This window comes from Condylura cristata, unplaced genomic scaffold (genome assembly GCF_000260355.1).
Source record: "Condylura cristata isolate star-nosed mole 26May11 unplaced genomic scaffold, ConCri1.0 scaffold00038, whole genome shotgun sequence".
Taxonomy (NCBI): domain Eukaryota; kingdom Metazoa; phylum Chordata; class Mammalia; order Eulipotyphla; family Talpidae; genus Condylura; species Condylura cristata.
In genome coordinates, this window is record NW_004567139.1 from 2133227 (window position 1) to 2157042 (window position 23816).

The following is a 23816-nucleotide window of genomic DNA, read 5'->3' on the forward strand; positions in this document are numbered from 1 at the left end:
TCCTCTGGGGGACACCAATGTCTTTACCTACCTTTTTCTCAGAAGAATTTTGATTAATGGATATAAAAATTCTTTTTGTGAAAAGTATTTAATTAGTAGTGGTAACAGTACTTATCCAGAATTATCTCTGGTTCAGATGCTCTAAAAATACTACTTTGGGGGCCCTCCCTGGTGGCACAATGGGTTAAAAGGCAGCCGTGAAGCTTGCTTCAGCCACCTCAGTGTGAATTCAATCGCCTCAGTGAGAGTTCAATGGCAGGCCAGGGAGGTGACCACATGGTACAGCAGACCTCTCCTGACACACCTGCTGCTCCCCTCAGCAGTGTACTTTGTCAATCTTCCTGTTCTGCTCCCTATTCTGTCTCTGGCGAATCTTCTCACCACTCCTGCACCTCTGGCCTGTACCCCAGCTCTGTATATATAAATAAAATCTTTGGGAAAAAAAACCTATTTTATGTAATCATATTGCAATATCATTCCACTTTTAGAGGCGAGGAAGCAAACAGCTTGGTGTGGATAAAGAACTTGCTTGAGAGCACAAGTCAGGTCACAGTGGTTTCGAAGGAAAGGGCTGTTCCTTCTCCTTTCCCTAAAACAATGCCTGCATATTCTATATGGCTTTGCAGAAATTTCTCTGTTTAAATAAACTAGGGACACAAGACAAAGAGGATTTTCATATTCCAGGAATGAACAAATTGAGGCTCAGAATCCACATAGATAATTAAGAGTGGTCTGGAGAATGAGCATTTGGGCCTTCTGGCTAGTCTAGTCTTCACTGTTAGCCAGACTCTTAAAGTAGGAATGCATTTGATAACATTTCTTACTTAATTTATTGTTCTTTAGTTATAGTAACTAGAAAAAAAATCCATACATATAAACTTGATTTTTCAGAAATTCAAAATATTAATTTTGAAATGATTATAGATTCATGCCCAGAGAGGTGCCTGGTGCCCCCCACTTTACCCCACTGGTTACATCTTATATAACTACACAATGCTAGAAAAACCAGAAGCTGAGCGTGGTGCAGTGAGGGGGGCATTTCTGTCATTTTATCATCAGGAGGTTGGCGTCGGCCATCAGCACATCCAGGCACAGCGTTGCATTACCAGGACGGTCGCCCCATATTGCCTTCTCACTCGCCACCTGCGGCCTGCTCCCTGCCCCCACCACCTCCCTCCGCTTGACCAACTTGTCTGTTGTCCAGCCCTATAGTTCTGTCATTTGAAAATGTATGAGAGGATCATACTGTAGGTGACCTTTCGCAGAGTTTTCTCTCCTTGCTGTGTGTCCCGCGAGATTCCTCTGAGTTTTGTGTGTCAGTCATTCATTGTTCTTAGGGTTGAAGAGTGTTTTCTGTATGGCTGTACCACAGTTTGCTCTTCAACAGAAACTTAAGATTTTATGGAGTGGAATTTTGACTTTGACTTTTAGCTTTTTCCATCATATCTACTAATTATTTTAAAGAATGACCTTTTACTTAAGTTGATAGGAATAAAATGTTACATTATAAATACTAATTTTGGGACAGAATATAAATGAGGGTAATGAATATTTACTTAATATTTGAGTTAGGCTTGAGGACTATGTGATCCTCTAAATATGCACACTCTTTTTCTTTTTCTTTTTTTTTTTTAGAGATTTATTTATTTATTCATATAGAACTGGGGTACAGGCCAGAGATGCAGAGGGTGAGAGGATTCACCAGAGACAGAGCGGGGAGCAGAACAGGCAGATCAACGAAGTACACTGCTGAGGGGAGCAGCGGGCGGGTCAGGAGAGGTCTGCCTCACCATGTGGATCTCCTCCAGGGCAGGCTGGGATCAAACTCATGCAGAAGTGGCTTTAGCTTCTTAGTGCTGTGCTTTAACCCGCTGTGCCACCAGGGAGGGACCTCTTTTCTTTTTTAAATAAGCAATTGTCTTAGAACACAGTTTCAGGGTTTCTGTCCCATCATGGGCATTTTCTAATTTAGACAGGATGTCAGCTATAGTCATGAGCAACATGTTAAAATATATTTCATTGTTGCTTTTGACACATGGAAATTTGTAAGCATTAATTTTATACTAACTGAAATTATATTTATATGTAAGGAAATGGTACCATGTGTTCTGAAATCTCAGTAAATACTTTCCAAACAGGGAATTAAAATTAAGATTATTTTGAAAACATTAAAAACCAGCTCAAACAAAGGAAACACAAGAATAGCAAAAGGTTAGAATTTTTCTCAGTAAGCAAGTTAGTCAAAACAAACAAACATGAAACAGTGAAGTAAGGGAATTTGAGAAAAATCTTGTTCTTTCCGTAATCAGGTTTTCCATTGAGTGCTTACAACAGCGATGGCAAGGTGTTGACCTTCGAAATTTAAATGATAGCAGTGATAGAATTTCAAGATAAAAATAGTCAAATTGATTTTTTTTAATGGAAAAACCTTCTTAGTCCAGTTATCTAACAGTTAATAGAGGTTAACTTTGCTGTAACCGTACAGCAGATCCTTCTTGGAAATTAGGGTTCTTTTATAAAGTAGAAGTTGAAGGTGTTGAGAGCAGCAAGTGGCGTGCAGTGAGGGGGCACCTCTGTCACTCCTAATGTAGGACAGGCTCCTTTTACAAGTCTCATTTTTTTTTTTTAAAGATTTATTTATTTATTCATACAGAACTGGGGTACAGGCCAGAGATGCAGAGGGTGAGAGGATTCACCAGAGGTAGAGTGGGGAGCAGAACAGGCAGATTGACAAGTCCACTGCTGAGGGGAGCAGTGGGTGAGCCAGGAGAGGTCTGCCAGCCATGTGGATCTCCTCCAGGGCAGGCGGGGATCGAACTCATGTGGAAGTGGCTTAAGCTTCTTAGTGCTGTGTTTTAACCCGCTGCACCACCAGGGAGGGCCTACAGGTCTCATTTTAATGGTGCCTTAAGTAGATGGAATAAACATCTTCTATGATGTTTCTGGGGAACCGGGTTTCAGCTTGGTGTGTGTGTGTATTTTTAAGATTTATTTATTTATGCATACAAGACCTGGAGTGATGGAGGGGGTGAGAGTTCCCCAGAGACAGAGTGGGGAGCAGAACAGGCGGCTTCACTGAAATCCACTGCTGAGGGGAACAGCAGAGGAGATAGGAGAGGTCTGCTGTCAGCTCCTGCCCGGGGTCCAGTGTGCTGCAGGGGCTGCGGACCGTTTCCCATTGCTGCTCTTTACTCCATGAGCCACCTGAAGGGCCCCAGCTTTGTTTTTCTGCTTAATTGTGTTGTCAGTTTTTATGGTGTATAATTTGTGTTTGCATAGTTTAGGAAGTTGAATGAATTAGCTCTAAAATTTAAACTGGTATACTGAAAATAAACCAGGAGAGCTAACTGTTTCTGCAGGTTGAAAATATCAAAAGGGAGGCCAAAATTCTTTACAGTGAACAGCAGTTGAAGAATAAAGTACTTCTTAAAGTATATGCAATACTTAACTTCATAGTTTGTTACACAGCCAGGGTTACTATAAATGAGACCATGAAGATACTTATAACTAGATTAAGGACCGGATATTGAAAGGAGCAAGGTGTAGCAGGGATTTAAAGTTTTTTTAAAGAGTATATTATAGAAGAGTCCTATTGGAGATGAAATACTGAGACTAGGTCAAGGTGATACCTAATCTTGAATGCTATTAGAGCTTTTCATTTTCCAAAAGGATCTTATAAAGGCAACATTTTATTTGAAAAGGCCTTGATAGAAAGGCCATAAAATGCCACAAAAACTACAGCCCTCCTTGTCTAAAAGCATTTGCTTATTACAGCTTGAAAGAAAAGCAGATTAGGGAAAAGGTTTGAGCCAGAGAAAAATGCTGGGGAAAAAGACCCAATTTGGCAAAATGGAACTGATGAGAGATTTGCCAGCATTCTTACTCTAGTTTCTACTAGAATCATTTTTGATACTTATAACAAACTGACATTTTAACCTCTGGCTAGTAACTTTCTTCAGGCTTTCCCCTATCTCGGATCTCTTTGTATACTTCTGCCACTCCTTCTCTGCCCTCCATACATTTACTTGCCAAATAAGTTTATTACCAAAAAATCTTAAGTGAGTGAGGGTCCTCCCTGGTAGCTTCCAGGGGTTAAAGAACAGCACTGTGAAGCTGTCTGCAGCCACTACAGCATGAGTTCAGTCCACTGAACTCTCCCTACTGCTCCTCTCAGCAGTATATTTCAGGAGATCGCCTGTTCTGCTCCCCGCTCTGTCTCTGGTGAGTTCTCTCACTCCCTGCACCTCTGGCCTATACTCTAGTTCTTATATGCATAAATAAATAAATCTTAAAAAAAAATTAACTGTTACTCAGTAAAAGAAATTCACTCATGGATTAAAAAAATGTATTTGTTAAAGGGATTTTCACTTTTGATTCATTTCCTAAAGTCTTTGGTTCTGAAAGTATGATTATATCTAAGCAGTGAATTATTTCACTATATTAGTAACTAAAGGATTTAGTTTTCATGCTAATTAAAAGTTTTGGGAAATAACTGGAAAAATACCTTGATTATGTTAATCTCTTCTAAAATCTCCTAGAAAGATTTTAGAAATAACTAAGAACTTGAAAAAAATAACCTAACAGTCATGTTGCTGGAAAAAAAAATAGATTTAAGAAAAAAGGGCAGCTATTCAATATTTATTGTACTTTGAGCTTGTGTTAAATTAAGTTTCTCAGTTCTATATAACAAAGGGAATTCTATTTTATTTGTTGATGTCCTTTTGGTAGCTAGACACTATCAGACCTTCACTGAAGATATTTTTATTGAAACAGTAGAATGAAAATCTTTTAATATTACTCAAGTTTTGACCCAGAACATTCCAAGTAAAGAATATTTCATGCATGAGAAAATATTACGAAAACCTTAACATGAGGAGGAGGGGTTAGAGCCTTGAATGCTGCAATTCAGGTGAGGTGTTTAGGTTTCCCCATTTGTAACTCCCACGGGACAGGAAGGAGTTCCACTCATTAGAATGTCACAGATAGTGGGAAGAGAATTTATGTGCACAGATTTGTAAGTTTTTAAAAATTCTCAAAGTGGATTTTTTTTTTTAATCTCTTGGTCAGTTCAATTATTATAGCTAAGGCAAGTTTAATAATATACTAGGCCATACTCTGTTTCCTTCCAAGCGTTTTTAAGATACTAAAGATAATCAAGGACCTGATTGGCAACTTTACATTTTAATTTTGTTATATGGTACAGTAACCAGAGAGCTTTTACCTATAATTGTTGACTGTTTCTTTGCCTTAGTTCTTCATGTGGGAACCGCTAAGATAAACTAAACTGCATTTAAAGGGAAAAAAGAATATCATTATTGCTTCTTGTCTAAAAAGAGTAAAGGGGAACATAACTTTGACATATATTGAGACATTTAGACATCAATGTAATGGAAGAATCCTTACAAAACGACATTCAGCAAATAACTTGTACAAAACCAAAGATCTATGAAAGATCCTTGAAGATATGATGTGATTTCATGTTCTTTAAATATGACAAGATCATTTGAGGTTGAAATACTAGAATTTTTTTTGTTCTCCTGAAATACTTTCAGCTCAAGTCAATTAGTTTCATAATACCCCAGTTACTGAAAAGGTTATTTTCTTAGTAGTTCTCAGTACTACTGCTTTGTAATTTTTAGATGGGGAAGGTGACACTTAGGAAACTTTTAGAGGAGATATGTTAGAGTCCTCATATAATTAACACAGTCTTACCAGAACCTTAAGGTAACTGCTACTGTAGCTACTGTCACCTCCATTTTATAGGTGAGGAAACAGGCTTTAACAATAGAAGAATTTCAGGACTCAGTCAGGTTGTCATTTTCCTTCAGAGCATTTTATTTGGATTGTATAATTTCATCCTTACAACAAATTTACATCTGTAAATTTATTTTGCAGATGACTACACTGAAGGTTAGAGAGATAAAATGACTTGTCTCAGGTCATATTTGAATAGCTTTAAGAATAGTAAGACTGGAGGGAGATGTGGGCTTAGCATGGAATTTTATTAGATGCTCAAGATACACTTAAACAAACTTTCTTGGAGTTGTTCACTTGAAATAATCCAGTGACAGTTGAGTTGATATCAATTGTATGGAGAGAGACAAGTTGGCTCAAACTGAAAGTAATTGAATAAAACCTTAAATACAGAGAGACTGCAATTTTCAGTTTAGAAATCTGATTCAATAAAGGGTATATCTATATGAAGATGTTTATGCAGTGTTATTTTTAATAGATGAAATTTGGACTTGTTAGGCAGGGAGTAGTTAAATTGATGTATATATTTGATGGAACATTATAGAACCAATATATGATACGTATTCTAATTATAAAATATTGAATGTGCTAAGGGGGAAAAAGCAGAATATAAACATTTACATTTGTTGCATCGTGTAAGTATTTACAAGAATTGGGAAAGACTCACTAAGTGAAAAATTTGTTGAGTGATGAACTTATGGTGAACTTTATATAGGAATTTTATTAGTGTGTATTAGGTATTTTATGTATGCATTGTGTATTCACTTTGTGTGTATAGGTATCTTATTAGTGTGTATTATTAGTTTATTAGTGTGTATTAAGAATTTTATTATTTGTGTATAAAAAAATCAAGCATTTCACAAAACAGTATATTCAGTGCAACCAAAAAATATAGGAACAATCTGTGTGCATTTTGTGCAGTATATTATACTAGTCCCTGAAAAAATGCATTTTGGGGGCCTCCCTCGGGGCCTCGTTTTAAGCTTCAGCGCTATCATGCTATCACTGCTGAGGCCTGAGTTCGACCCCAGGCCATGGGGCTGACCCACCTGGCGCAGCAGACCTCTCCTCCCTCTCGGTTGCTCTCCTCAGTAGTGGATGCTCCCCACTCTGTCTCTGGTGAATCCTGTCTCTCCCTCTTTGCCCCCCACCACCCTGTACTTCTGGGCTACACCCCAGTTCTTGTATGCATAAATAAATAAAAACAAATCTTTAAAAAAACAAACAAAAAAAGAAATGTTTTCTTAGAATTAGAAAAATGTAATTTCCAATGTATTTTTTTCTCAGCAAATTAGTTTCTTGAAAAGGAGCTAAAGTGTGTAGAAACTAAAAATAGACTCTTGAACTTAGTCGTAAAAAGGATACAGATTGTTTTACTAGTTTAGCTGTTAGCAATTGCTGTGAGAAATCATCTCAAATGACATGGTATAAAAATGAGTATATTTTGTATTTTGGAAATATGTACCTCATGTAAGTGTATTAAATTGTGAACACTTGCAGACAGTTGGGGTAGCATTTCTATTACTAGTGGACAGTTGAGTTTATAAACTTGCTGGTTTTGATAAAAGCTCATTTTAGTTGCTTACGCATACCAGGTACTGACCCCTGCTTTTTCTTGCTTCCATCCTGGATGGAATCAAAACCCTGATTTCCCCTGGGTGGTTCTCAGTGTTACTCTTTTCACATATAAGGAGTTGTACTTGGATTATGTGCTAATGATACGATCAGGAATGGTGTGTGTAGCTATCACATGGTTAAATGATGGCCCTTCTTTCATGATAGTGCTGGGAGAAGGACTGGCCAGGGGCGACGGCGCCTTTCGGGCAGTGCTTTGCTGCATGCAACTGAAAGGAAAGCTCCAACCTGTGTCCAGCATTCTTGCCAAGTCACTGACGGGAGAGTCCCTGGTATGTTGATGTCTACTTTTGAATGTCTGAAAATGGAGGCAATTTATTTGATTCCATATGCAAATTAAATTTGGGGGAAAAAAAGCATTTGGTGCATTTTTCATCTTAGTTCCATCAAAAATCAGAGTTTTTTTGAGATAACTGATTTCTCTTCAAACTGATTTTTAATCATGGATTACATGGATTCATGAATTCATGGAGTTCATGAAGATATGCACAAACCTTGCAAGTTCTTTGTAGAGCTTGAAAGTAAAGGGTAACTGATTTTCTTTCAAGTTGTAATTTAATGGGACAAAGTATTTTTGGTTTTAAAGTGGTTCATATGATATTAAAGGGTTTTAGAATTCACCATTTATTTGTGAAAATTTTAAATTTATCTAAACTAACCAGTAATTTTATCTTTGAAGATGGTACGTGTATAGGTTAATGTTCATTACCATTTATTGAAGCTAAAATTTTCAGACTATGGAGTAAAATATTTTAGTATAGCACTTAATTTCCTAGATGTTTTTTGGTTGATATAATTGAAAGAATACTTTTGGAACATTAGAGCTGGCAATCTGCAGAAAGTAGAAAAAAGTTATATTACAACTTTTATTTACCACTTGGTAATTTGTAAAATTTGCTATTTTTTTTTTTACTCAAAATGAAAAACAATGAAAACAAGAAAGTACATGCATGTACTTTACTATACAGCAAGAGCTCCCTGTATCTTATTTATTCTTATGAATTGTGAAAAACTGGAGCAGAGTTGTGTTTTGCTGCAAATAAATACTTGGTTTAAAAAACAGAATTTAAGAATGTAGTTACTGTACTGCTGAGTGTAATGCAGTGGCCACCTATGAGGGTAACCTGTGCAGTGAATTGTTTAATTGACTAAACAATGTTTTTTGGTTCCCCAAACTCAGAAATGAATTTTAAAGCCAGTACCTAATTTTAACATCGCAAAGCTATATAACTAATTAGTTTTCAGTAGATGACAAAGAATATATGTCTTTATTATTTAAATCGATCCCTAGGCAACTTTTCTATAAAGTTAAGCATAACACATGGTTTTACCTTTTGAGTTTTTAAATTTAAAAGTAGGAATAAAAAATTTGCTTTTCAATCTCAAGTGAAACTTGACTTATTGTAGAGTGAATATTTTGCATAATTTCCTTCAGCTGCATTACTAATGAGCCATCTTTAAAGTGGTATGATCACTGTGAATCTGAGTCTTGGATAAATTATTTGAATTCATCATTTCACAAATATAACCCCACTAGTTTTAGTGACAAAGGTAATGTTTAAGTTGAGCTTTCTCTTCACTTCACCCATCTTCCTCATCACTGGGAGCCATTGTGAATACTTTATTGAACTTACTTTAAACTTTAGCAAGTTGATTACATTGGTTCAGGGCACACCGTATTTTGTCCTGTTAACCTTTTTGACTTTCCTTATAGATGGTCACTTTTATCGGCATCATTGATGGTAGTGGGGGCAGGAGATGAGAACAGTGTTTTCCCATAGCTCTACCTTAGAGATGGCTGGGAAACTGAGTTATAAGTCCCCTTAGCAGAGAGCAAATATGCCAATTGTTTTTTCTCTTTTCACTACCTTTTCAGAATGGGATGGTAACAAAAGATTTGACAAGACTGAAAACACTTCTCATAGAAACAGAGGTAAGACTATTTCAGTGGGTCTCTCTGGAAAGAGTTTTAAGTTACTAGTATGTGTTCTGTGTAAAACAGGAAAATCAATGCATGTGGACCAAGAAAGCAAGACTGTAAGGGTGATGTAGTGGAACTTTCCAATCATCTTCTGTAACCCAGCTTGGCCCCATCTTGGGAACTTGCTTCTCATGTTTCTGCTTCTCGGGTCTTCTCTTCTGTCCTTAATTCCTGTTGCCGGCCAACAAATAGAAATATGATTGGGAATTTTTAGTTTTTAACATCTGGCTGTTAGAAAATGGTGTCAGTAAAAATGAGGCATTCCTCAAGTCTTTTGTAAGGACTATTTTTAGGGAGTTGGTTTAGGAGAGAAGAAGAATTTATATCATGGTAAGTGGTGAACAGAAATGTGGTCTGGTGAAGGACTTGAAGACACATGAAAAGGTATAGGCTAGGGATGACATCATCATGAAAAAGACTCATAGTTTTGTGAGTCTCAAGTTTCTGTTCCTCTTGCAGACATACTGAGTAAATGATATGGAGAAAATAGTAAGTTTCCTGTGATAGGACCTTAACTGACGTGGGTGGTCAGGGGATGAGACAGTTAGACAAAGAGTTGAGAATTGAGAAGGTGCCAGTTCCATGGAGAGTGGGGGGAGGGTGTGTTGAGACCTGGAGCACGACCCTTGACCTTCTGTAGTTTATTTCGCATTCGGAATGTGGTCATGTTCAGAGCAGCAAACAAGTGTCTGGGCACAGAGGAAATAAATATTTCTGTATTCCTCTTTGGGGCTGGATGAGTAACCAGTACAACACTACCCTCGCAGCAACACAATTTAATGGCATGCTTTTGGAGAATTCATATGGTTGTAAACTCTAACAAATAATGGAGCCAACCAAGGGTCTTTATCCTGTGTTATTCTCGGATGTTGAGAAGAGGGAGGGGAGACTTCAGATGACAGTCAAGGAAAGGGGGACTATGTCTCAGGGAAGGCATACTTCCTCATAAGCCTCCAGCTGCATAAGGCCCTGTAATTACACTCTCCTAGGTCATAAAAGGGAAAGTGGTGATGCTTCTTCAGTTGGGGAAGGGCTAAGGACTTAGGTGGGACTTAAGAGGACTTTCGCCTAGCCTCTGGGCTCCCACATAAATAATCTGTATTCTTACGTAATTTCAGTGGCCTCTAGTTCCCACACCAAGGTGGCAGGAGACCTGCTCTGGGCACATTAGAAAAATCTGTCTGACCTTTTTGGGGCGATTAACCCCACACTAGTGAGCAAGGAAGAAATTCATTGTGTATGAACAAACTGGATATAGATTCTGTTTGTTTTGCTAAAAGTATTATTGGTGTTAAAAACCTTATTTTCTTTGTTTTATGTAATTTTGCTGTGAACCTGGGCATTAGTAAGCTCTAAGTAGCTTTTGTCTCTTATATATTATGTAGTCTTTTTAATTTTAAGCAGTAAAGGTGACAGTTATAAATATTTTGGCTTTGAAATGAGAATATAAATTGAAATGACCTTTTACTTAATTAAGATTTTTGGTTTTGTTCTCTGTTGTTTCCTTAATTAAATTACGAGTTTTACATTCAATAATCACGCAAATGTGTTTAAAAAAATTATAATCCTGTTACATGTAAGACCCCAGTATCACTCGGCTCTTATTTTGTGACTTGGCTTTTGGAAGAAGTGATTTAAGATTTGTTTGTGTAACCAGAATAGTATTCTTTTTGGTTAGTGAATCAATGTAATTTTAAAAATTACGTCTAGGAAAAGCTAACGAGCAATGGCTACCCACCCTTATTAATTATTACACTTAATATATTTGGAAGTTACAGCAATTTGTTGCAGACTGGACTGAGCTGCTTCTTATTTAGTACACGCTAATGGATGAGGACAAAGACATGGGAATAAAGACTGGTTAAGAAAAAGAAGACTGCATATTTTGAATCAAGCTCCTTTTTGTATTGTTTTCTCTGTGTGTTTTTTAATATCATAGTTTATTTTTACATCATTTTGTGCCTTTTCCCATCGCAGTTGTAGCCCCGTGGGCTTCCCGTCACCAGTCCACCTGTGTGCCATCACCGCAGTCCAGTGTGTCGCCCCTATTTTTGGTCCCACATGCATATTCTTTAGTGATGTTTAAAATAGAAAGTCAGTGGGTTTGACTGTACTTCTACCATGTGAAACGTGGCTGTTTTTTCTCTCCAGGCGTCAGTAAAGACTGATGATGATCGCAAGTTAATTGTAATTTCCCTTTTGTCTTGGAGTCTGCACATATAAAGAGGGTGTTTATAAAAAACATAAAAACAGCAAATACAGAACTCTGGAACGTGAAAGCCACAGTGGCCACATGTTCAGCCTAGACCAAGCTGCTCATTTCAATCACAGTTTTTGGGGGTCTCCAGCACCCTGGGCCCTCGGCCCCAAAACCCTCCTAAGAATGACTAATGCTGGTATCTCTGTTTTGTGAGCAAATATTTTGGCCTTACTCCTTTTTTTTTTTCACATTTGGTACATTTATTTTGATGTTTTCAAGAGGCGACACTTAAAATTTTTTTACCTTAGTTGTGAATTTTTTTTAAAAAATATATCTATTCTTTGCAAATGGATTCATGTTTTTAGGACTTCTAAGGGACTGTGGTACTTAGACCTTGCTTGTGGAGTTTAAAGAGATCTGTATTGCATCTTTGTTGAGCATAGAATCTTCGTAGTGTGACTAGTTACTGCTGATTTATTTGTTAACTTATGTAATCTTGTAGTCAGTCAAGGATGTGTTGTCTTTGTAAACTTAAAAGTAAGTTGTTTGAGAATCAGAGGTATCTTTGTGGAGAAACAGTAACATAGAGATTGAGTTCCAGCTTCTAAAAACTAATTTAAGAACTACATATAAATTATAGTGATGTGATTGTTCAGTTATAGCTAATTAGCGTTGATGACGCTCTTTCTGTGGTACAAGACATTCCAGATTGTGTCTTGCGATAGCGTCTTCTCCTGACCCAGCGCAGCATTTACTGAGCGCCTGTGTTGTTCAGGGCTCTGTGGGCTTCGGAAAGCTGAGAGATCCATGAAATACAGTGGGGTGAGTCTGAGATGCCGTTCTGAGATGCACTTGGCTGATCTAGACCCACCCAAGGCAGTTTGTGGTCTGTAAGTGCTGTAAAGGAGGTGTGAGTGGGGGAAGCAAGGGGGAGGGAGTGTGGGAACCGAGGTTAGAGGATCAAGGCGGCTAAGTAAAGAGCCAGCGGTGACTTGGTAAAGGATGTGGCGCAGGTGTCAAGGTGACAGCAGTAATGCGGGCCCCCGCCAGCACAGGGACAGCCGGCGTAGAGCGTATGAGACACTCTCTAGACCTGGCTGGGTAAGGTTGGGACAACACTCAACCGGACAGAAGACGGAGACTTTGAGATGGCTTTCAGCACTGCAGTCCGAAACTTGTGGAGGAGGGTGAGCCCATTCACTCCAGATAAGGAGCATTGAAGGAGGGTTAGATTTTCTTTGGACATAGTGTGCTTCGGTAATCATCTCTCCGGCAAACATTTACAGAGCACCTGTCGAGTGCCAGACAGCCTGTAGGGTAGGGGTGTGGGGAGGCTGGTGAGGGACAGCAGTCTGGCATGCAAACTGCTAGAGTTAAGATCAAGTGCCAGGCTGGCACGCTGGCTGTAAACTGAAAGTCGGGGTGCAGTGACAGCTCCAGGGCCAGAATGGGCATTTGTCTGCACCAAGCTGGTCAAGTAAACCAGGAAGTTAAAGTGAGTGGCTTCCCAGCTTTGGGTTTCAGTGGGATGACCATTTCCCAGAGTGAGGGGGGCTGGCCAGGATGTGCTTCAGGGCTCCAAAGCATAAGTTGCCCTTGATGCAGAGAGAAGGCACCTCCCTCGTCAGTAAATTCTAGGTGTCATAAAAAAGGAGAGTGAACTGCAAACTGTTGGATGGTGTTCAAGACTGGGGAGTTAGATTTCTCTGTTTCTGCTACCAGGCAATTTTTATGTAGAGAATCTAGCATTTTCCTTAATCAGGTCCATACAGATACTAATTTTCCACTTTTAAATATATTTGAGTAAGACCAAAATATATAATTTGTAACACTAATGTTCATTAAAAATGTAAGTATTCAGAATACACCTTTAAAAAAATGTTGGTGATGTCAAAGTTTCATTCAATAGCAACTGATTACTTCTTACTATAACATGTCTTTTATTTGAAAAATTACAGACAGCAACTAGTAACGTCCTTTCTGGGTATCATGTAGAAGACTTAGAAGAGGGTGAGTACCAAACGCTGCATGACTAGCTGTGTTCTGGGCCTTGCTTTATTATTGACTACTGGGAGGGATTTAGTAGGAGAGATGCAATTTCAAGCATTATATTTTGAGTTAACTTTAAGAAGAAGTAGATGTGGGTGAAAGCAATTTTTCACTGGCTCCTTTTCACAGAGATGGCATGGAGTGAGTAGATGACTAATTCACCTCCATCTTCTTGCTTCTGCACAGTTGTAAATTTAATCCTCATTCTGTAGAGGAGGAGGGCTTTTTTCCTTTCTCTTAGGCTAGTACAATTACTACTTTTTGGAAGTTCTGATCTGTGAGGTATGTTGTACATACCACTATTAAAGTCTGTGTTCTCCTCTCTTCTGCTCTGGGGGAACATGAGAGACCCCTCCCACACTGAGTGCTTGCTGAATGTTGTGTAGCATGCAATGACTTTCACAAACAGGACTCCTGAGAGCCCTTGTCTGTCTTATAGGTGATGAGACTGACATTTATTAAGGTGCAGACTTTTTCTTAGCACCACACAGGCATGAACCAAAGATTTAAACTCAATTTGGCTTTTTTTTTGTTAGGAGGGAAGAGGTACAGTGACTTGTGAGGAATAGATAATGACTATAAGGTCTTCGAAAACTTGTCATCGCTCAGCTTCTATAGCTCTAGTCTTCTATCTTGGGCCTTCTTTTTCTTGATTTGATTTGGAACCTCTTCTCTAAATGAATCACTGTAGTCAGAAGAAAATTTTTTTTTTTTTTTTTTTAGCTCTTATCTCAGGATTCGATTTTTTGAATTTTAGTTTGGTTTAAATAAAAAGAATGACTTTGCACTTAACATGTAGCAGACCGATGCTGAGGCACATGGGTAGTAGAGTGGAACTTCTCACCACTGTGCAGCACTGGAAGTTGCTTTACAAAGTTTATTTCCAGAATATGGTAGTTTTCACATTCCTGAAGAGATTCCTAGGAGAAACCTGTCCGGTGCTAAAGAGATAGCAAGCATGCCAGCTACGCTCTGAGAGTGATTAGGCAGAAGGCTGCATAGAAACATGTCCACCACTTGTTAAGACAGAGTCAGAATTATTGATGTGATAGATCAGGCTGGGTGGCTGCTTCGCCACTGTTTTCTAAGTTTTATGTGGTTAGTTGATTTAATTTAGTTGATTGGTAGATTATGTTTATGGCAGGTACAAGTATGTCGCGACCTTTTATACATGAACCAGGTCGATGTGTGCGGTATGCTTGCTTGTAATATTTCTTATAAAGTATCAGAATTACTAGTAACCTCAAATGACATAACTATATCCTGATTACTCTTTAGGCTCTTGTAATGGTTGGCATTTCCGCCCACCACCTAGGGGAATTACAAGCAGCGAGGAATATACCTTGTGTAAAAGGTAAGGTGGTTTATTTTCTAAAAACAATATGTCTTTATGCAAAGGACAGTTACTTTTCCTTCCTTTTTAAAAAGTAATGACTCAAATTTAAAGATGATAATATGTAATACAGTTGATCCTTGAACAACCTGGTTTGAACTTTGTGGGTCCACTCATGCAGATTTTTTTAGATCGGTGGGTTCCTCATTCAGCATTCAATCAGTCTCAGATATCAGATGGCTGAATCCTCTAGTTATTAACACTTGGATATGGTGGGTTAACCCCTTATATGGATAATAAAAGGCTTGAGTATTAGCAGAGTTTAGTATTAGCAGATATTTAGCTTTAGAGGAGAGTCCTAAAACCAGTCCCCCAATTGCTGCAGTTAAGATTTTGGGAATCAAAAGTTATATTATGAGAATTTCTAACTGCATAGTGCCCCTGGTTCATTGGCAGTTGTGTCATGATTGATTATTAAATAGCTTATTTTCTATTTGAAACAACTATCATGGTTGTTGTCATAAATGATAAAGGGCATACCCACTTCAGCGAGCCTTCTGTTAATTACCAAATGATCTAAATGTAGGTGAAGACTTTGTTTACAAGTCTCTTATATGCCAGTTTTATTATTATAAGGATTTAATTGCTGGTCATCTTGTTTATATGAAATTTACCTAACTTGTGGTTATTGAAATTAAGATTAATTTATATAAACGGAAGTAGAACATAATATCGATAAAGAGATGTACAGATATCTCAGTAACTTCCCTAGGAAAAAGAAAATTCATTATCTTCATGTAATCCTTAAGGAATTTATGAATAAGTTGTATTTGAAGGACTAGCCTTTCACAATGTAATAACTATGTATTAAGGTGTAATTATTGCAATCACATTTAAAAAGGTAAACTCCTGAGTTTTTTATGAAAAGTAGTAACTAGTAGGATTTTAGATTGTCTTTCATGATGGGGGAAATTCAGTATGTAGTTTTGATGATTGAATAGTCAAGACTTCAGATAGGTATAAAGAAACTACTTAGAAAATTTTAGAAATCCTGGCGTTACTTTGTTGTCAGAGAGGTAGTACACAATCCTATACAAAGGACATGTGAGAATATATAGTCTGGACAAGATGATAAGACCACCGATTTTTAGTGAAATAACTTAATAGCAAGGCAAAGAAATATGTGTTTCATGAAGACACACTTAAAAGAAACAAATGTCTCTTTATGAAGCACAGGACAATGAAACTATTTCAAGTATACTATTTGTATGACCAAGAAAAGCATTAAGCGACTTATCTTTTTAAATAGGGTGAACCATTTGATAATTTACATTGTGCTATGGTTCATTTCATCTTTCTTAACTTTTCCAGTTGAAAAATTATCTATAGTATCTTTCATGTTTCTGTTTTACTATTTATAGTTTAATTTCTTCCCAAAGGGTCTTTTATTAAGTTCTTAATGTTTTTCTTTAATTGTTTAAAAACTGACTGGAGACATACTTTTGCAGGGTATTTAAAACTTAAAAAAAAATCAGATTCTTGCATTTTTATGTGTTTGATCATCTGTCAGTTTAATTTTTTCAGTTATCAATATTGAAAAATAGTAATTCTCTCTTCTTTGAACGTGTAACTTTACCCATTGAAGGATATAATTTGACTGTTGAATAAATTGTGAGTTTTTAAAATAAAACTTTGATTATTTAAAATATCAAGCAGATTAAGTATAACCATTATTTTCAGTGTAATATAGTAATAGGCAATGTAGAAAAGAGTAAAAATGTGAAAAATTAAGGAGCTATTAATATTTTTCCAGAATGAAATGTTACAGTGTGAATAGAAAATTTTCTTAAGGTCATGTCATTTGGGAAATAGGGCATACCTGTATTCAAGGAACTAATCCACTTGATGTCAGTGTTGCTTTAGAGAAATTCTGCTTGAAGAAGAATCGTCTAATACAGTTGCTGTATCCTGAAGGAATTTACCTTTTCAGTGTCTGTGAGGGGGAAATACAGTCTCGAATATGTTCTTCCTTAGCACCTCCTTATTCCCATGAGAGAGGTGGGAAATAGGGGGAGCTGCTATTTTGATGAATTGTTGTAAATGTTCTCTAAGCCTCTTCTTCCTCTTCTGCAAAAAATGGTATGGTGAGATGGAGATGAAGTTCTGTATTTATTATTGAAGAGGCAGAGAGCAAATGCTGGCAGTTTATTTTTTAAATGGTCCAACAAAGCGTATGATAAAAAGTCTTTCCTATTTCACTTAGATTTTTAGAGCGAGGCCTCTGTAGGTACGGTGCCCAGTGTACTTCAGCACATTCCCAGGAAGAACTAGCAGAATGGCAGAAAAGATATGCGTCACGATTGATAAAATTGAAACAGCAAAATGAGAATAAACAGCTCTCAGGCAGTTACATGGAAACCTTGATAGAAAAGTGGATGAATTCATTATCTCCTGAGAAAGTGGTGAGGAAACTGAACTATGCTTTTGTTTGTTTGTTTAAGTCTTGACTTTATTTTGTGCTATGTTTTCACTTATTTCCTTATCCTATATATGAAGAACTTGATTCTTGATCAGATGTTTTCAGTAGCAAAACTATACCCATTTGCTAAAATAAAGAGCAGAGATTAGCCGTTTGTTTAGAGATTTGCAGGATTTACATTACTTATCTTCATTCAAGAAAATTTGTACTGCTACCTTTTTTGATTAATTTTTTCATGTCTCTTTAGCTATATTTTGTGTGTGTGTGTGTATATATGTATACACACACACACACACACACACACATATGGCTTGCTTTGTAAACAGTTGCTTCACCATCTTTACTGTTGACATTTATTTACCATGTCACAAGTTTTGTACTTTTGGGAGTGAAAACATGACATGAATTGCTCTTTATTTCCAGCTTAGTGAATGTATAGAAGGAGTAAAGGTAGAGCATAACCCAGATCTGTCAGTGACGGTCAACACCAAAAAGTCTCATCAGACGTGGACCTTTGCTCTCACTTGTAAGGTATGAGTTGTGTGCTAATTAAAGAAAGTCATTTTTTTTTTTTTCATTTCTCTTAAAGTTTTTTTTTGGCCTTTAAGTCCGTGTTAAAGTAGCATCGAAAATGTTTTCATCTTAGTACACTTCATTGTAGGTCCTATATTGTACTAACATGTATTTCTGTATTTTGATCATTAAAGGTACAATTTCCTTTTAGATTTTTGAGGTAATTTAGATGCTTGCTTATTTATTTGTCTATTTGATTAAGAGGTCTTTGACAATGTCTTCCAAGCTTGCAACATAGGATGGGGTTCATGGCTTATAATTAACTAGTAAAACATTGAATTGTTTAACTTGGCAGTTCTAATATATTTTAAAATGACAAGTTGCTTTTATATTTGATTTGATGACATCACAAATTCTGTAATAATGAGTTTTTAATATGAGACATTTTCTTCAGTGCTTCCCATCTTGAGTTATAATATTCAAAGTTTAAGATTGAAACAAAGTAAAAGATGTCTGTGAATATGTGCAGTGGCCAAGTTTTGTGTACTTTTTTGGAGGCATTTCTTCCACTGTACCATCTGCCTTTTGGGATGAAAACTGCAGACTTCTAGCTTTGGCCTTGAACTCAATCCAGTACCTTCAGAGGTAACTGCTTTCCAATGAAGACTTCCTACTGCAGGCTAGATAGAACATGTTAGGCCAAGGGCATGGAAACTTGGAAGTTGATGGTCATACAAGGTGATAGGTTTTGCCACATTGAAAGATGAACATGTCACAGAAAGACTAGGGAGGCTCGTGGTATAGCATAACTATATCATTTTTCAACGTTTAGCTTTATTGAAGTATAATTAATGACAAATTAAATATGTGATTTTGACAACTGATTCTTAAAAAATTTTCTTATTTTTTTCTTAAATAGCTAATGAGCACAATTGTATTTTTAACATATTATCTTAGAAGCATGGAAAATAAGAGTCCCTTATGGAAGTATTTTCATTGAAGAGCCCACTTACAATTGGATTTTTCACCCCCTTGTACTCAATGAATTATTTTAACTTCCTTGTAGCCTGCAAGAATGCTGTATCGTGTAGCATTGCTTTATGATGCTCATCGTCCTCATTTTAGTATCATTGCAATATCTGCCGGAGATAGTACTACCCAGGTATCACAAGAAGTCCCAGAAAACTGTCAAGAATGGATAGGAGGAAAGATGGCCCAAAATGGATTAGATCATTACGTGTATAAAGTCGGGATAGCGTTTAACACAGAAATATTTGGAACTTTTCGCCAAACCATAGTTTTCGACTTTGGATTGGAACCAGTACTCATGCAGAGAGTAATGATTGATGCAGCTTCTACAGAAGGTAATATTTAGACTTTTTTCCCCTGATACAATGTATGAAAAAGCTATAATAGCAACATTAAAAGATATGTATTACCCCCTAATATTCCATGCATATAGGGAGAGAATAATAAGGACAAAACCCCAAATTAATTGACTCATTTACTGTGTAATGAGATTATAATGGTTCACATTATACAGTCTCTTTATACAGTCAGCAGGCAAAACTTGCTTTGAGGTTCCCCAGAATTGGGGGAGTAGATGATCAGGTCTGTTTTGGTCTACCAGCTCTGTTTTCCAAGAAAGATGATTTTGGCATAGTATAAGTCCTTTTAATATTATTTTGGGTGGAATATCTTTATAGTGGTAATTGTGAATGTACCTGTGATGCCTGTTTCCATGTTTGACTGTCCAGTTAACATTGCCAGTATCCATACATTATCTTTTGAGTGATAAAGTCCTAAATACAGTTTTCACAATTTGTTTTGTGCAGACAGTACTTCCAGAGGGTCTGCTCTGTAAGCACCAGCAGAAGGTGATAAATTACTTGGTATGCTGCCATATTTTTGCCTATTTTTAAATTTTATGCCAAGGTCCAAAGGGACAGTGAAGCGGCACAGTAGCCAACCTTCCTTTGGCTCTTCAGTGCTTTATTTAACAAACACTGAATATTTATTTAATGACCATTTCACATAGCAGTGTTAATATGAAACGTGCTATTGTATTGGCTGTAAATAATCATGCTGGGGAGTAGTTTCATTTTCACATCTCATTTATGATTACCTCGAAGAAGTGTTTTTTTCTCTAGTGAATGCTGGGATTTTAGGTTTGGAACGATTGAGCAGGTAGAACTGGTTTTGTCTCCTTTCTGACGCTGCTAGAAAAGGTAAAGCAAGTTTTGCACCAAAATTTAACAAGTGACATGACTTTCTTGTATACTTGATAATATTATGACCCAGACTTCTTTTTACTTACTTTGATCTTTTTTTGCCTCTTTTTATTCTGTTGTATTTTGTTTTTGTCATCGCTTCAGTATTTGTTGGAATCAGAATATGTTCACTCCTGTCACCAAATGGATATGGTCATCGGGAAAGTTAACTGTGTGATTTATATTATATTTTCTACTATAAGAGTTTGTTGGCATTTTTTTCCCTGCAAAGGACCAGATAATAAATATTTTAGGTGTTGCAGGGCAGATTATCGGTCTTGCAGCTACTCAGTTCTGAATTGTTATAAGAAAGCAGCAGCCATAGACAATATGTAAAAGTGGGGTTATCTGTGTTCCAATAAAATTTTATTAAAAAAAACAACAACAGGACTGGTTTTGATTTCGCTGCCTGCTGTGGTTTGCCTGCCCCGTACTAGTAAGTTGCTTTTAGAGACTAGAACTTGAGAACTACTGGGAAATACCCTTTTTGTATCATAAGGACATTTAAACCATAGAGACCAGCATGTATTCTAGTCTCATATACAACTCTGAAAGGATGGTCTTGGCTTACATGTGGGTGAGATTTCAGACATTTGCTTTTATGTTATTAATTTATAACATTTCCAATTTTCCCATAGAAATAAGTTTGTGTTGTTAAGAATCTGAACTTGTTAATGAAAGCTTATTTTATTAATAATATATTAAATATCTGTCATGAGAATTAGAGAACAATACTATTGAAACAGCTAATAATGAAAGACATGGTGATGATGAGGGTACCAGGGTGCCCTCATGGGCTTAAGAGGTTGAGAGTACTTGGGCTACTTTTGCCTCAGATATGTATTGTTATTCTGGTTGAAGAAAAAGTACTTTAAATAAACAGACTTCAGGGTCAGGTAGAATTGAATTTGAATCCTGACCACTTATTTATTGTACCTGTGACTGGGCAAATTACCTAACATTTCTGGGCTCCGTGAAGAGACATCTATGAAATGGGGCTGGGAATAATCTGTTCTAGAGGATTATTGTGAGAACCAGAACTAAACCTTGCTCAATATCTGGCACTCAGTAGGCGTTCAGTAAATAGTAGCTGTTATTTTTTTCAGTAGTCATGGTCAGGGTAGTTTCTGGCTTATAGGCAGGACGAAGACCGTAGGAAGAGAGAGAAAGGGTTAAAAAAAATGATGGGGAGTAGGGTGCCAGACACATCTTGGCAAGAGAATATGGTAGAGGGTAGAAGAGAAGTTGTTTAAGATCACTGACGTTTCGAATGTGTAGCTGGAAAAAAATTGTTTCATTTCTGATATTCCTAATATATTAGTTTGAAAATGTAATAAATTTTGTATTTCTTTCGGGTCTGGTTGAGGGAATTAATACAATGATATCCCATTTGGAACCAATGCTATGCCTTCCATCCTTTTTATAATTCTTTATATTCTTTTGTTGCCAGTGACTTCTCTGCAGTTTGATATCTTACTTTTCTTTAGACAAGGTTTTACCTTTTAGAAGCTATAGTATAGAAAATAATTGAACGATACTTAGCATTTTCATAGAAAAAGATTTATTTTTCAAGTGCAGAGGTAAAGGGAACATTGTATACATGTAGAAAATGAGAATTTGAACATTCTATATAAAAAGACTTAAATCCAGGTTTAGGCAAACTAAATGACATTTGGTTGACTTATTTGGTGATTACGTAAATTAGCTGATCTGTTACCCGATTTTTAATTCTATCTTTGTCTGCTATTTTCCCTCTTCTTAAAATAGATGTCATTGAATATCTTCATGTTTTTGTTAAGTTTCAGCTTTTTATTGTGTTTGTTTCAGTGGACATAGTCCCACTACAATTTTGGAGAAATGAAAGCAAGATACAAACAGTTTAATATTTATTTCCTGCCTCTATCTTAGTGTAGTTAGTGTTTTTATTATAGCAGAGTGCCTGTCAGCAAAAAAATTGAGGACAAAAGATTTGTTTATGAGAAATTACAGTTTAATAAAAACAATAAGAATGTAAAATGTCAGTGTTCAATTTTATCTTTTCCTGGAATACTTGTGTGGATAACATTTAGAGGCATGGAGAATAGGAAGCTCTTTGTTAAATTGTTGACAAAGTGACAGACTGGCCAATTTCACCTCCAGCTACAAGCTAGTTCATAATTTGTTCTTCCTTGACCTAGAAGTAGGAAAGACATCACTCCACGAACAAATGCAGTTGGGAATTAGGGAATTGACGTAGTTCTGGACTTTGTCATTTCTCAATATAGTTCTGATAATACTATAAATTATATTGTTATATAATTTGGTATCTGCACACACAAAGAAATACAATGATGATGTGAAATAAGAGTTTGAATAGGAAATATCTTCCATTTAATTAACTGTTCGTTGTTTAAACAAGTTTTTATCCTGAAATGAATGTTGAGAACATGTATTTCTCTTCCACAGAGTTACAAATTTGGAGAGTACTGGATCATCTATTATGAGTGTTTCTATAACTGTGTTCCACTGGAATCAATAATTGATATACTAATAATAAGTAAGGAGTTCATGTACAAATATGTTCAGAAATGGTGCATCTTTATTTCCCTCTCAGAGATCACTGTGCAGCTTGTAATTAAAGGCTCAGTGTCTGTCAAATTAATTGCATCATTGAACTCTGTTACCTCAGTGCATTACTCTTTGAAACTCGAAATTGTTATTCAGCAGACATTTCTTTGTTTAATTCATTGTTCAGTACTGAACTAAAAATTCTAATTGCTCTAGTTAATTCAAATTTGTATCAAGAAAAAACCCTACTCTTTTTTCTTGCATTATTGTCGTGATGTCTAAACATCCAATCTTTCCTATTTGTAGACTGAATGAATTTTTACTTCTAGCAGTTATACGCCAATCCTGCAAATTCCTGATGAAATGCGTGTAACTTTAACTTTGCCTTTTTTAGTGTTTTTCCCTTATTGGTAAGATTGAAGGTTAAGGAAAGACTACTTACTAAAATGATTTTTTTGATTAAAGGTGTATTTTTTTTTTTACAGATTTATTTATTTATGCATACAGAACTAGGGTGCAGGCCAGAGGTGCAGGGGCGGTGAGAGGCTTCACCAGAGACAGTGTGGGGAGCAGAACAGGCCGACTGATGAAGTACACTGCTGAGGGGAGCAGTGGGCGGGTCAGGAGAGTCTGCTGTGGCATGTGGGTCATCTCTGGGGTGGCGATTGAACTCATCCTGAAGTGGCTTTACCTTCTTAGTGCTGCGCTTTAACCCGCTGCGCCGCCAGGGCGGGCCCTAAAGATGTATCTTTTACAAATTTGTGGCAAAAGATACTTACAAAAAAAAGAAAAATATACACTTTATACTAGAGTTTCAAGTAATGGGAAATTTGTGCTTACCAAAAATATTTTGGAATTCTGCTTTGAGTACCTGAAAGCTACATTTAAATATTTAAATTTAAAAATTTGTTGTATTTCTCTGTGTTGATTCTAGCAGTGTAAGTCAATATTAACGTTTAGTGTGACTTAAAAATGCTCAGCATTTATATATATATATAATGTGATATATATACATATATATACACACACACACACATATACATATACTCACACAT

At 36.6% G+C, this 23816-nt stretch overlaps 1 protein-coding gene across 1 annotated transcript in view; it reads left to right on the forward strand.

Moving 5' to 3' along the window:
• Positions 1 to 23816, forward strand: part of HELZ (helicase with zinc finger) — a 138480-nt gene that overhangs the window by 26311 nt on the left and 88353 nt on the right. The window contains exons 6-12 of the mRNA XM_004693451.2: positions 7537 to 7661; positions 9266 to 9322; positions 13529 to 13580; positions 14898 to 14973; positions 17216 to 17414; positions 17855 to 17962; positions 19011 to 19308. Coding sequence (XP_004693508.1) covers positions 7537 to 7661; positions 9266 to 9322; positions 13529 to 13580; positions 14898 to 14973; positions 17216 to 17414; positions 17855 to 17962; positions 19011 to 19308 — 915 coding nt within the window. The remainder of the gene's footprint in view (positions 1 to 7536; positions 7662 to 9265; positions 9323 to 13528; positions 13581 to 14897; positions 14974 to 17215; positions 17415 to 17854; positions 17963 to 19010; positions 19309 to 23816) is intronic.